This window comes from Sceloporus occidentalis, unplaced genomic scaffold, assembly GCF_023333645.1.
Source record: "Sceloporus occidentalis isolate IW3139 unplaced genomic scaffold, rSceOcc1.0.p SCAF_9, whole genome shotgun sequence".
NCBI lineage: Eukaryota > Metazoa > Chordata > Lepidosauria > Squamata > Phrynosomatidae > Sceloporus > Sceloporus occidentalis.
The window spans coordinates 35340325-35355112 of NW_028316989.1; the positions used below are offsets into that span (position 1 = coordinate 35340325).

At 42.8% G+C, this 14788-nt stretch overlaps 1 protein-coding gene across 9 annotated transcripts in view; it reads left to right on the forward strand.

The window, feature by feature from the left end:
* Positions 1-14788, forward strand: part of LOC149307249 (CUGBP Elav-like family member 4) — a 199471-nt gene that overhangs the window by 172103 nt on the left and 12580 nt on the right. For 7 of the 9 annotated variants that reach the window (XR_016282357.1, XM_089538742.1, XM_089538734.1 and 4 more), the window contains 5 exons: positions 130-279; positions 2658-2720; positions 3754-3834; positions 7095-7238; positions 9153-9308. Coding sequence is in view for 8 of the 9 variants with exons in the window: in XM_089538742.1 (XP_089394868.1) it covers positions 130-279; positions 2658-2720; positions 3754-3834; positions 7095-7238; positions 9153-9280 (566 nt within the window). In the remaining variant the exon portion in view is untranslated. The remainder of the gene's footprint in view (positions 1-129; positions 280-2657; positions 2721-3753; positions 3835-7094; positions 7239-9152; positions 9309-14788) is intronic. The other 2 variants (XM_089538736.1, XM_089538738.1) reach the window with 2 other exon arrangements.

Genomic DNA, 14788 nt, shown 5'->3' on the forward strand with positions numbered 1-14788 from the left:
TAGCTGTGTCAAACTGGAGCCATGGCAGTTAATAATCTGGCATCAAACCAGATTATTTCTGCAGTGTGGATACAGTCTAAGTCAATCTTTCTAATTCTTCTCTTTGTCTCCCCCATCTGTTTGGTTCAGGTACAAGCACACCTCCAGGGATCAGCACAGCCCCTGTCCCCAGTATAGCCACGCCAATTGGAGTGAATGGATTCAGCCCTCTCCCACCCCAAACCAATGGGCAGCCAGCATCAGAAACAATTTACACCAATGGAATCCATCCGTACCCAGGTAGAATTTGGGTGGGTCAGTGTTCTGGCAAAGGAAGGGAAGTGGGGTGGGATCGAATCTTATGCTGTCCAAATGCCTCCTGCTGAATGTAAGAAAAGAGGAGAACTGCCCCTTTTGAGCTCCCAGGAAAATAAAATGGCCAGACAACAATGAGCATGGACCGTAGCAAAAGTTGAAGCTGTTGGATCTCTCAGGCTTTAGTGATGCTGGTGACTCTGTGTGTGTGTGTGTGTGTACAAGTTTACAAAGCTTTGAAAGTCTAAAACCTGAATTCTGTATGTTAGTTCCAACTTAAGTAGACCCACTCAATCAATTGTTAAATAGTGAGTCAATGTGTAAGTCAATTGCATTGATTCAAGAGGCCTACCGTGTCTGTTTTGGGCACAATTCAAAGAGCTGGTTATGACCTTGTTGTGTGCTTTGAAGTCATTTTCAATATATGATGGCCCTAAGGCGAACCTATCACAGGGTTTTCTGTGGATGAGTGTATGGGACTTACCCAAGGTCACCCTGTGAGTTTCCATGACAAAGCGGGAAATGAACCTTGATCTCTAGAGTCAGTGTTCAAACCACTACACCACACTGGCTCTATATGACTTATAAAGCCCTATATGGCTTAGGTCCAGGCTATCTGACAGGTTGCGTTTCCCCATATGAGTTTGCCCAACTCTGAGATCCTCAGGAAAGGCCTTTCTGTCAATCCCACTGCCTTCATAGGCACAGCTGGTGAAGATGTGAGACAGGGCTTTCTAAGTGGTTGCCCCTAGGCTCCAGAACCCACTTTCTAGAGAGGCTAGAATGGCCTTTTCCTGCTGTCCTTCTGTTGGCAATCAAAGACTGTTTTATTTCAACGGGCTTTTAGAATGGAAGGGTTTTAAATAAAGGACTTTTAAGAGGATGCTGCATCTGGTTTCTATATCTCATGTGCCATTCCCCCCCTCCACCAATGATGGAGAGCCTTGCATTTTGGTTGTCTGGTGTTTGGAGCTTCAGATCCCATAATCCCCTACTGTTGCTCATGTTGGTTAGGGCCAAGAGGAGCTGCAGTCCAATGGCATTTATTAGACAAAAGTAACAACCAAGTAATGCACCGAGTTATGCAATGAGTTATTTTTTGAGCACAATTCAAAGAGCTGGTTATGACCTATGATTCTATGATACTCATTAGAGCATTTCAAAAGTACCCCATTGTTGTTATTTGTTGCAGTGCTCAAAAAATAACTCATTGCATAACTCGGTGCATTACTTGATTGTTACTTTTGTACTGCTTTTCTTTGTCTAATAGATATCGTTTTACTGCAGCTCCTCCTGGCCCTAAGCAACATGAGCAACAGGAACACATTACGTTTAAAAGTGAATTTTCCAAGCTCTTGGGTGGTGAGCATGTAAATCTCACTCACAGAGGAGTTGCAAGTTGTTTTTCTCTGTCCCTTGCTTTCTTTCTTCATATCTCTTCTTAAATGGCTGGTTTTCCTTGCTCCTCCCCTTCCCAGCCCTTAGGAAATTTAAGAGAAGAGAAAGGTAGGAAGGCAAACAGTAGTAGTGGCACTTCTTTCATTTGTGTTTCCAGTTTCTATCCCCTTCAGCATTCTCTGCTGGCTGTGATAGGAGGAGGGAATGCTCTTGGAAACATTTCTTTAGTTTCTTTTGATTTGTTGTTTGCTACATTTTATTATTTAATGTTAATATGTATTAATATGCATTATGTTAAATTACTTTAGTAGAATGTAAGCCTTAGGCAAGCTTATTTTATTATATTATATTATATTTTAACTGATTGTATGTAAAGCGCTGTGTAAATTTACAGCGCTCTAAATAAAGAATAATAATAATAATAATAATAATAATAATAATAATAATAATATTTCCTAGAAGCATCATCCTCCCACCCCCAGTGAGCATGGCCAGTGTCCATGCTGGTTGGCGGATTTGGAGAGTTGTAGTCAGTGGTGACTAGTGGCCCTGATGTCAGTGGGGCAGTGAATCTGTTCCAGGTTGCAGTCTAAATTTTAAAACGGATATCCAAGAGGCTGAAACTATTTGGGGGACTGGGATCAGCACCTTGGAAAGGTGAAAATCTGACATGGATTTACTGTCCCAGTGGCAAGAGAAGCCACCAGCCTCCACTGGCTGTCACCTGAAAACGGAACATTTACAAGCTCTTGCTGCAGGCTTGCACAGCAGTGTTAATATAACATGGATCTATGTTCCGAGGAACAATAGGAAAGAAAGGAGAGGGAAACAAGTCAAAGAGCATCTCACAGGGTTCCCTTCCCACCTTGCAATGCTGACCCCCTAACTACACTGCTCTGAAAACTGTTCTCCTCCAGTTGACTTTGCTTACTCTCTTCCTTCTTTCTTCCTTTTTCTCTTCTCAGCTCAAAGTCCCACTGTGGCAGATCCCCTCCAACAAGCCTACGCAGGCATGCAGCACTATGCAGGTCTCAAACATTGCTTTGCCTTTCCTTTCCCCATCCCTCTCCCCTGCCTTTTTCTCTGTCTGTCTCTCCCTCTTTCCCTGTATTCTTGCTCTGTTTCCATCTTGTCATGGCATCTTTCGTGATATGACGAGGGTACATCAGTGGCCATCGGTGACTTCCGCGTCAAGGGGGAGAATCAATCTGTTCCAGGGTTGAGGACAGACTTTAATAAAGCCATCTAAGGTGCAGGATCAGTTTTGAAGCACAGGATGCAGCACTTGGAAAGCTCTTTTAAGGATTCGTGTACAATCAAGAGCAGATGCACTACAGAAGCCACCAAACACCACTGGGCTATGTGTGTGTGCAAAATCGCTAGCAATGAAGATGATGTTTTGAGGAATACAATTATATCTGTCTGCTTCCCCACTTCCTAGATAACTTTGCTTCCTTTCTTGTTGGAATTTGGGAATGTTATCTTTACCAAAAAAACAAACCCTAGAACTCCCACCTTCTTTCCAGGGTCCTGGGCATGTTAATCCCTAAAGTACCATTTCTAAGTTCTGATCATGTAGCAAAAGTGAAATAGGACTGGACAGAGATTGCGGAAGTTAATTCTTGGGCTAAAACTCCCAGAATCCCCCAGCCAGTTGCGGCTGTAATGGCTAGGGCATTTTGGGAGTCCATTGTCCAAAATGAAATAAGTTTTCTAAGCTTTGTGTCTGAAGAGCTTTTTTGGAGGGACATTTCCATTAAAAAGGAGGAGTGGTAGTGAAGATATCAAGACCTCGATATCCCATGACTGATGTCAGGAAACGTTCCAGAGGATTGAGGAAAGGGTTACCAAGGATCCCAGGCTGATGTAAATAATTTGTCTTGAAATGTGTCACATCATAATGTAGTACAAGGCAACTTGGGTGTGTGCATCTCCAACTGAATTCATAGCTGGACACCCACTCTGTCACTCGAGTCCATAACCATTGGCTTTCCTTTATGGTTTTTCTTGGAGCAAGCAAGATGTTATGTGTGTCCTGACCATTCTGTTTTTGTGTTCCAGCAGCATATCCAGCCGCCTATGCACCAATCAGCCAGGCCTTCCCCCAGCAAGCTCCCATCATCCCTCAACAGCAAAGAGAAGGTGAGATGGAACCAAAGTCTGGGTTTGGGGAAGTTGGGGGGACATCATTTAGGAAAACACAAGCTGTCTATGGTCATGGTTCCCAAACTGTGGTCCTCCAGGTGTTTTGTACATCAATTCCCAGAAGCCCTAGATAGCTTGGCCAACAGTAAGGAATTCTGGGAGCTGAAGTCCAAAACATCTGGTGGACAAAGGTTTGGAAACCATTGTTCTATGGGCTAAATCCAGTTTCTTAGCTAGATTAGACCTGTTGAATCTGAATTCTAAGTCAGTGCTTAGATAAATGCCATTCATTCTGTGAGTTTGCTCTAGTTGGGATTAGGGACTAAATTTAGGCTTGTACTTCTGTGAGGACTCATTCATTGCTTTGCTCACAATTGCTGTCTGGAAGGCAGGCAGGCATGCATGAAAGCTTCAAAATGGCTTAATAAACATATGAGAAAAATACATAAATGTTTGTTCATCTGTGTGTGTGTGTCTGTGTGTGTGTAATATACATACATACATACATACATACATACATACATACACCCACCAGGAGAGCATACCATGGAACAAGATCAAAACCAGCTCAAAGCAACACTAAAAGATAGATAGATAGATAGATAGATAGATAGATAGATAGATAGATAGATACAGTGGGTGCTCTTGAATGTAATGTTGAAGCATGAGTTACCCTTGCAAAAATGAGACTAGCCTCTCCCCAGAGTCACACGCTCTGCTTTCCTTCTTCAATGCAGCCATGACATTTGAAGCCTCTTCCATTTCAGATTAACCACCTCACAGTTTACCATTTGAGCAGTGTGTTGCTGCCGTGTGCCTTCAAGTCCTTTCCAAGTTAAGGCAATCTTAAGGTGACCCTATCACAGGGTTTTCTTGGCAAGGTCTGCCATGGACTCCCTCTGAGGCTGAGAGAGTGTATCTTGTCCAAAGTCACCCAGTGAATTTCCACGACTGAACAGGAATTTGAATCCAGAATCATGTAGTCCAACATCCAAATCACTACAGCACACTGGTGCCCATTTCAGCAATAAAGTGTGGTTCATTTTAATAGTTGCCATTGAAAACAATGGCATACCATAGTTTATATAACTGCCTTGTTTCTATTAAAGATGCTGTCTGAGAATAATAGGAGCTGTGGTAGTAAATGGGGTGTGGGTGTGCATGTATGCATTAAGAGCCACTTCACATATGAATTATTCCACAATGGTTTCCTGTTTATATCAGGATGACAGTTCTATATTTATCATATAAAGTGGCCCATGTTCTGAGATAGCTGTGAACTGTGAACTAGGCCAGTGATTCTCAAACATCATCCCGCAGGTATTTTGTATTTAACCTCCCCACATCCCTGACCTTTGGTCAAGATGGCTGGAGATTCTTAGTTTGAGAACCACTAAACTAGGCAACGTTGTTCTTTGGAGTCAGATGGGGAAGATAGATGCCAGACTAACCCACTATAATAATAAATTAGCATGTATATTCAGAGTCAGAAACTGATCGTCAGAGTCCCTTTCTTCCTAGGAACTCTAGCATGCAAAGCTACACCTACATGAATGGATGATGATTTCTGATTATGATGAAATGACAAGATGCAAACGTTGACAGAATAGCAGCTGGTTCAGAATATTAATTTAAAAATATGTGCAGGTTTGTAGGAGTCTGGCATAAACCCAGCAAAGAAAAGAATGGAAACGAAGCAACAAAGGAGAGTGAATGAAGTCAGGGAAACAAAGGCAAGAAAGACAGGGATCTGGATTAAAAGGTGACACTAGAGCTGTAGGTGAGAAGAAGATACTGAGTGATTCAGAGCTGTCTGGGATGTATTAATAAAAGTATAGGGACATGGAAATTAATCCATTTGCAGTTTTCTGTGATTCTCCATCCTTTCAGAATAGCTGATTTTACAGATTGTCTAATGACATTGATTTAGTTGAGATGGGGTTTATGTATATGCCACTTTCCCCATGGCTACACTGAAGCATTACATATTAGAATTAAGCACTGCGTATGAAAATGATGAAACAACATGTAAGTGCATTCAAAAAAGAAGCAAGGAAATAGAAGAGTAGTTGCAAACGAACAAGGAAGATAGACATTTTTATTCTAGTACGGTTTTTCTCTCTGTCTCATTATGTATTTTTACATCCTGAGGAATAAATAACCAATTCTATGTCTGGGATTGTATTTTAATGAATCTATTCTGTGTTACAATATTTGATCTTGTGCAATATTGTTTCTATGCTTGGTTAGATATTTGCTCAAGCTGTATAATAGTGATTTTGGTTATGTGGGGATTTCTTTTTAAAGATGGCTACAAACTATTTTTTTAAGAGATGTGTTAGTTGCTAAACTAGCAGCTATGCTAAATGCAGTGAGGATGGAGACACAATGCATTACGAAAAAGTCAACAAATATGCTGCGCTTGGATTCTGCTGCTAACTTGAAATGAGGAAGAAATTTGTTTGATTTGCATTTTGATTTGAGCGGCTTTCATTCTTTCTTTCCAAACAAATGCATGGAGTAAATGTAATTATCCTTGGGTTTTCACACTTCTCCAACTGTTGCGATGCAGTTTGCTAATCTGAAAGAAAACAGTTTGCAAAAAAGGATGTGTACAAAAGTGCATACAAATCATGGCTGGCCTTCTGTTAGTGACTTATACAGACATACATTCAACCTATGTCTGCATATGTCTTTTTTGATCATTGTAGAAGTCACAATTCTCTACCTTTGGCCTGATCCAAAACCTTGAGAACCTGCTTTTTTCATGCTACCTCCCCAGTGATACAACCACTGTATCACTGTATTTGCTGCCGCAGATCAGGGAACAGCTGAAAAGCATCTGGTTATATGACTACAGCCAGACACACAATAATGAAGACATCCTCCAGGATCCCTCCAGACATCCTCTGGAGATCATGGAAGCTGATGTCATTGTTGTGTGTCTGGGGATAGTCACATAGCCAGATGCTTCTCAGTTGCCCCAATCTCTCCACCAGCCTCTACATGGTAATGGAGGAAGCACAGGAGGAGGGAGTCTTACAGATCAGGAGAGAGGACATATTTGGTAGTTTTCCTATGGTGGAACTTTATGATATTTCTCCTGTTGCATCCATAGCCAAGTTGCAAACTGATGCAGAAATGAGGTGTAACAAACATTTGTTTGAAAAGTCCAAACATTTTAGAAATTTTTGTTCATCCCTATAGATAACATGTATTCTTTTCCCTCCCTTTGTATGCACATGTTGCTATCTCAGGTCCCGAAGGCTGTAACCTCTTCATTTATCACCTGCCCCAAGAGTTTGGGGATGCAGAGCTCATGCAGATGTTCTTGCCTTTTGGCAACGTCATCTCTGCCAAAGTCTTTGTTGACCGTGCCACCAACCAAAGTAAATGCTTTGGTGAGTACCCAGCATACTTGCTTCAAGTGTCTCTTGCCAACAGCTTCAGCACCTAGTCCAGAACTAGTTGGCAGTCACAAGCTCTGGAGCTTGGCAAACAGGTGTAGAAAACAGGGGTATTTTGCATGGGTGTTTCGCAGGGGAGTTTATGGGAGAAGTCTGGAGTCCTGTTACAGTGTTTACTTAAGACTACTGAATATGGACCGTGAGGGAGCTGATGAAATCACCTGTGGTGTGTTTGTGTTCCTGTCAGTGGATGTAAGTAACTTCACCGGCACCCAGTGTAAGTTGGTAGTCCTGTTGGAAGAGAAAGTCCCGCAACTGAAGGAAGTGGATAGGGACACTTCAGCATATTAGGGAGCAAGAGGTTTTCCTGGACAGACTGGAATGGATGGTCTTGGATGGGGAACACACAGAGGAAGTTTCCGGGGAGGAGGAGAGTTCCCATACACTGGAGGTAGATGGAGCAAGCTTGTTTTCTGCTACTCCAGAGACTAGGACATGGAGCAATGGGTGCAAACTACAGAAAAAGTGATTCCACCTAAACATTAGGAGCAATGTCCTGATAGTAAGAGCTGTTTGACAGTAGAATATATAATCTTGGAGAGTAGTGGATTCTCCTCCTTTGGAGGTTTTTAAACAGAGACTGGATGGCTATCTGTCGGGGGTGCTTTGATTGTGTCTTCTTGGATGGCTCTGGTGGTGTCTTCCAATTCTATGATTCTACGATTCAGGGAGTTGTGTACTGTTGATACAGGATGTCAGATACCAAAATCTCAGCACTGGCAGTTCAAGGCCTCCCCCTAGTGACTTAAAAAATTAATACTGAAAAAATATGATGGGAGGAGCTGTTGTATGTCACTGATACATTCTGAGCATACGTCCATCTGAGCAAATATTTTGCTCACGTTTGTATAGTAACTTCTGATGTAGACAAATTCTATATTACATTGTTTATCATCTCCAGTAGATTGTCATTAAGCTGCCTTCTTGCAAGCACTTAAATTCATCACTTTTACATGGCAATCTACAACCTCTTTGAATCCAGGCAATTAAGATAGTCAATGAGTATATAGCAGGACTGAACTCAAATAGCTTCATTCATGGAAAGGTATTTTGTGGAGCCTTTTAAAAGGTATTTGCAAATTTTGCTATCAGATCCAAAGAGCATTTCTCCCTTAGCAGGTTTGAGAATTGTCTTGTACCTTTTGGTAGTTATGGCATGCAACAAGAGCAAAATTCCTCCTTCACTTTGCTTTCAGCACTCAGGGCCTTCGGGGTAGTATTGTTTTAAGGCATGTGGAGCAGTAGGAGAGAATGGGAGCTGCCACAAAACATCAGCACCCTTCCTAGTTGTAAACTGGTTTTGGGAGCACATGCAATACTATATTCTCCAACATTTAACAAATGAAATTTTGGACACATATGGCACAGCATGTGTAACATCACAGTGTGGTCCAGATTGCAAAATTATTAATAAGGATGAACATACAAGCTAGAAGAAGCTGTAACAGTTTACTTTTGACTGAGTCTGCAGGGAATGGCAAGATAGTTCCCCTCCTGTCCTTTCCCTCTGCTAAGTTGATTTGGCACTTTGGCACTTTGAACTCAGTTTGCAGCAACTGAAGTAAGCCAGGATGAAGGAGGAAAGTGGGAGGAGGTGAGAGAAGCTGTCCTTAACCTGCCTAAAGTATTTCTGCTTACTACCTTTATGGTCTTCAACAGATTCACCTATTTTGAAAGTCTCTGAAGCTTTACTTTCAAGAAAATGGTTGCAATGAAACCGTGGTCTTGCATGCCTACTGTGGGTGCTCACTAATACTCCCAGTGCTGAATGATGTTCTTCATTTTTCATTTCTGTCCCCAACCTGTTGTCTCTTCCACTTCCCCTGGTCCCTCCCTGCCCCTTGCCAGGTTTCGTCAGTTTTGACAATCCAACTAGTGCTCAGGCAGCCATTCAGGCCATGAACGGCTTCCAGATCGGCATGAAGAGGCTAAAAGTCCAACTAAAGCGGCCAAAAGATGCCAACAGACCCTACTGAACCCTGTTCACCCTGGCCCTGAAAACAGGTAAGGTGGAGATGGCTGATCCTGCTATGGTACCAGCAGAAGTTGGTAGGAATACAGTTGGATGAGTTCGCCAAACTCTGCACTGGCTGCCACACCACAAAGGGCCATTTCTAGCCAATGCTTGATCGTTCAGTCTAGAGTTAACTGCTTTTGGTAGAGGCTGGAAGGTTACTTTTTTCTGTACTATGATTCCCAGCATCCTCCTGCCAGTATAGACAATGGCCATGCTGGCTGGAGGTTCTGGAAGTTATAGTCTCCCCAAAAACAACTTCTCCAAATGCTGGCTTTTGCCACAAGGCTGGCTTTCAACCTGGAAATAAAATGGAAGCGGGAAACCATAACTGCCTGTCCATTTCATGGTGACAATTTCAACATATTCACTTAGGGAATGAATTTTAAAGCAGGGGTGGGCAAGTGTCAATATGTAAGAGCCCATATTAGCCTCATAAAATACATTGGAAGGCTACCACCTCTCCACTACACCTGCTCCCCCCAAATATTAATCCCCCCATGCTCTCTATGGGGCAAGAAAGGCATTTCCACCATGTTTTTGCCCTTCCTTTCTGGACCATTTTATGCCCAAGGGAGTCATATTTTTAAATAACAGGGAGAAAAAATCACTTCTTCTTTCAAAAAGAGGAGACATTTTTCTAGGATGTTCATTGCATGTATATCTGTATGTCTGAGAGATGATATACACACACCTGTATATGTTTGTGTGTGTGCGTGTGGTGTATAGGAACAGAACCATACTGAATTAGATCAAAAGCTGTCTAGTCCAGCATTCTGTTTCCACCATGGACGATCAGATTCTCATGGGAAGTCCACAAGCACAACATGAATGCAGTACTATTCCACACCGTTTTCTCAGAACATGTTTCCCAATAAGCTGGTTTTGGCTGGCATATTGCCTCTGATACTAGAGATAATATGTAGCCATCATGACTAGCAGCTATTAAACACCATATCCTCTAGTTTCTCTAACCCTCACCCAAACTGGTTGCCATTGCTATATCTTGTGGCAGTGAATTCCACAGTTCCAGTATGTGCTGAATGAAGAAGTCCTGCCTTGTTCTTACATTGTTCAGCTTCAAGGGGTGACTCCACCACTTTTGAGTTCTAGTATTGACAGAGAAGGGGAAAAGTTTCTCACTATCTACTGTACTTACTCCACACCAGGTATATTTTTGTGTACCTATTTTGCCAATGGGAATCCCAGTAGCAGACCATGAGTGCAACTATGCGTTCAGTTTTGCATTCACCAGGTATAAATATACAGAGACATGCTATCTGTAAGACTGGTGGTGATACATAGCCACCCAACAGCTCCTGATGCCCTAAGGTCCATGAATTTATCTCGTTCCCTTTTTAAAGCTGTCCAGGTTGGCAGTAACTGGCATATTTTGTGACAGTGAACTCCACATATAAACTAAGTACTTCATTTTGTCTGCCCTGATTTCCCATCATTCAGTTTCACCGAATGATCCTAGGTTCTAGCCGGAGCTTGGAAGTCATACTTTTCTGGATTGTAACTCCCCAAATGCTCTAGCTTATGTGATTCCACTGGCCATAACAGAGAGAAATCACTTATATAAAAATGATGGCTGGAATTTTGTATTACATTTATGGATTCATCGCCTAGAGTTACAGCTCTGTAATTGTTCCATATTTATTCACAATCTTGGCTTTATTGCTGTGAACATAAATGTTCCCTATTTTTTTAAAAAAACAAACCTACCTTAACAAACAGCAACCACACCAAGCAGTGGAGATCTGATCTATTGCCATTCAGGGCACAGCAAGATGACCTTTCTGGCTCCCTCCTGCCACCGATTGCCATTGCAACAAGAGTCCTGATTCTGATTGTCACAACCTTGCTTGCTGGTGGACAAGGGCTAGAAACATCATCCTTCTTGGCAGCAAAACAGACCACCATCCCTCAGTTGCATATTAATAATTAAGTTAATTAATAAAATACATGTATAAGGCTGATGGTAGAAAGTGGTAGGAAGTGTCTTCCTGTTGGGTTTTTATCTCATGGTTAATATATAGAATCATAGAATCATAGAGCTGGAAGAGGCCACGAGGGCCATCCAATCTAACCCCATTCTGCCATGCAGGAACTCTCAGTCAAAGCATCCCCGACAGATGGCCATCCAGACTCTGCTTAAAGACCTTCAAGGAAGGAGACTCCACTACACTCCGAGAGAGTTTGTTCCACTGTCCAACAGCCCTTGCTGTCAGGAAGTTCCTCCTAATGTTGAGGTGGAATCTCTTTTCCTGTAGCTTGCATCCATTGCTCCAGGTCCTATTCTCTGGAGCAGCAGAAAACAAGCTAGCTCCCTCCTCAGTATGACGTTCCTTCAAGTATTTAAACGGGGCTATCCTATATATATAAGCAGCTGGCAAATTTTAAATATTCTTATATTTCAAAACAAATCTTTTACAACTGAAGGATCTATGTGATTTATGTGGGTACTGGCTATGACTGCTGCTGTAAGTAATGAAAGGCACCTTACTACTAGGGGCATGTCTAAATGGGCCATTTATACCAGGTTCCCCCTGCCTGCATGTCACCTTGTCCACAAAATGCAGAATGTGTGTGTAGAGAGCTATCTGGCATCACTCCAAAGTGCAGAAGTAATGTGGGAAATTCAGGGCAGCTTTAGGACCACAATACTCCAAGAGCAACCTGGAGTATTCTGGCCAGTGTTGACCCACCCTAGATACCATTGGCCCATGGCCATTACCATAAAAATGCAGCCACAGAACCATCTCTCCAACCTAGTGTTCTCCAGGTGTATTGGCCTACACATCCCATCACCCCTATTTTCCATGGCCTTTGGTGACTGGGGATTGTGGGGCATGTAGTCTAAGGTGGATGCCGAGTTGAAGAAGGTTGCCATAGCACATTGCTGAGGCATCAACCACCAGTAACCAACCAGCCATGTCTTGGGTGATGTATTCTTTTATGTATCCTGCATTCCAGGATTTAAGGATGCAATGTCATTCAAGTAACCTCTGGGAAATTTAGTCTTCCAAAGAACCTGGAAAGCCTTTGAGGAAATGATATTTCCTGGGGATTACCTACGCTGCATTGGGACTGCAGAAATAATCCAGTTTGATACCACTTTAATTGCCATGGCTCAATGCTAGGGAATTCTAGGAATTGTAGTTTGTTGTGGCACCAGAGCTCTCTAACAGAGAGAAGGTTAAATGTCTCACAAAACTGCAGTTTCCGGGATTCCAAAGCATTGAGACAGGGCGTTTAAAGTGGTGTCAAACTGGATTATTTCTGCAGTGCGGATGCAGTCTAATTAGTCTGGCTTACTACAATACAGTATGCTAAGGAGAGGCAGGCGCCAACGTCCTGGCCTCTGTGGGTAGAAAGAAGGCTGGACAGCTGGAAGGGATGGCAGGCCAAATGCAGAAGTTGGAACACTTCCTCTTCTTTGGACATAGCTCCAGGTGGCCACTGCATGTGGTAGCTGGGCATTGTAGTCCCAAAATAACTTTTTCAAGGTTTGTTGCAGTTATGTGACTTCAGGTTGAATCTGATTTCTGGTGGCCTTATCATAAATAAGATTTATTCAAAGGGGTTTTGCCATTGCCTTCCACTAAAACTGAGAGAGTGTGACTTGCTCCAAGTCTCCTGGGTTTTTGTAGCTGAGTGAGGATTTCACCCCTAGTCTCCCAGATTCCTAAACCAATCCTCAAACCACTACACTACTTGGATTTTAAACGAATCCACATAGGAATTATTTTGGGATGGGGGTGTTCCTTTCAGCTTTTAGCTGATGTCCTAGCTCAAGTAAAGGAAATGAAGAGAAGCCTATCTTTCTTCACATCTCTCTCACCTTTCCCTATCTCCCCCCACCCCCAGTTTGGAACATTGCTATTGTTATGCCATCCGCACTTACTAGGGTTAGGGACCATGCGGTTGCCACTTGGTCCCTAACCCTAGAATCAATGCCGGTACACTGCTTGTTGGCAGTATGTACTGCGCCTCAGTCTGCACAGTTGAAATAACCTGAGGACAAAGGGGGGAAGTGGGAGGAGGAGAGAGAAACTGGGACACTTTAACATCAACTGAAAAAGTAGGATGGCAGAGAATTACTCAGGACCCTTCCAAATTGCGACAGTTGGAAGATGTGTTACAAATGACACCGGAAGTCTTGGGCAGCACAGATGGGAGGGATATGACCGTGTTTTCAGAACATTATTTAGCCTTCTGCTCATTGTTCATCCAAATCCAAATCACATCCCCTCTTTTACACAACCGTTATTTTATTTTATTGATTTTATTGGAAGTGTCCAGTGAACTTCCTAGAAAAAGAGTGTATGTCCGACAGAAGGGAGTGTGATGTTCTGGGACATCTCCTGTTCTACTTTGGATCTACCAGAAGAAGAAGCAACAACAGGACAACCCCTACTGTTGGCGGGGGGGGGGGGGGTTGCCTCTGACAGTAAATATTTCACATCATGAAAAAGGCAGCAGAATGGTAGTGATTAATCTATGACTGCATTTCCTTTTGTGACTGCATTTTCTTTTATTTTTCATCACTCGTGATGGGGAGAGGTGCTCGCTTTTCAGGCTCAGGTGCTAAAAGTACACCAGTCAGTCTTGGGTACAATGTGTCTTGAGTTGGCAAGGGTGTGCACCATGTTCCGCTCTTCCATATGCAGCAAAAAATTGTCTTGTGCCGGCCCTGAATAACAACCAAACTGGGAATTCCATCCAACCAATTCATTTCTTTTTTTTTTCTTTATATTTTTTGTTTCCTCCGACCCTTCCACTCCTGTGTCTCTAAACCAGACCAGGCCAATCATAGCTCCAAGGATGACCCCCACAGTTGCCTAACCACCCTCTAGCTGTTATGGGAGGCCCAAACAAAAGCTCTCCCTCCCCAATTGTCTGAAACTGTAAGTGACTTCAACTCATGTTGTCATCGTCCTCTTCGATGACGCCATGTGGCCGATTGTAATCTTGTTGCATGAATTTGACGTTGATCTTTCTATATCTACACTTTTTTTTTATTGGTTCTTCTCCCGTCACCCCACTCCTTCTTCCTTTTCCTCCTCCTCTCTCTTGGCGGTTGTGCAGTGCCATTTTAATGCCCATGGTGGATAGTTTTTGGAGTGCTGATTGGTCAGTCTTTTACTAGTTGTGGATTTTTTGAGCCCATGAACTCCACTTTGTCCTTCTTTGTATCTTCTTCTTCTTCTTCTTCTTCTTCTTCCTTTCTGTTGTGATGTGTGACAATGATGTGTGTGCCCTCTATATTTACCGTATCATCCTCATAGCTGGGGGAAAGCACTGGACATCCTTAAGAAACCCACTACACCCAAGGAATAGCAGGTTCAACTAGCTCAAGGGCAGGCAACCCCGGGGTTTGGGAGAATGCTATTTCCATCAGCCTTCATCAACATAGCCACTAATCAGGGATTATGGGAGTTGCAGTCGAAAGCAATATTGACTT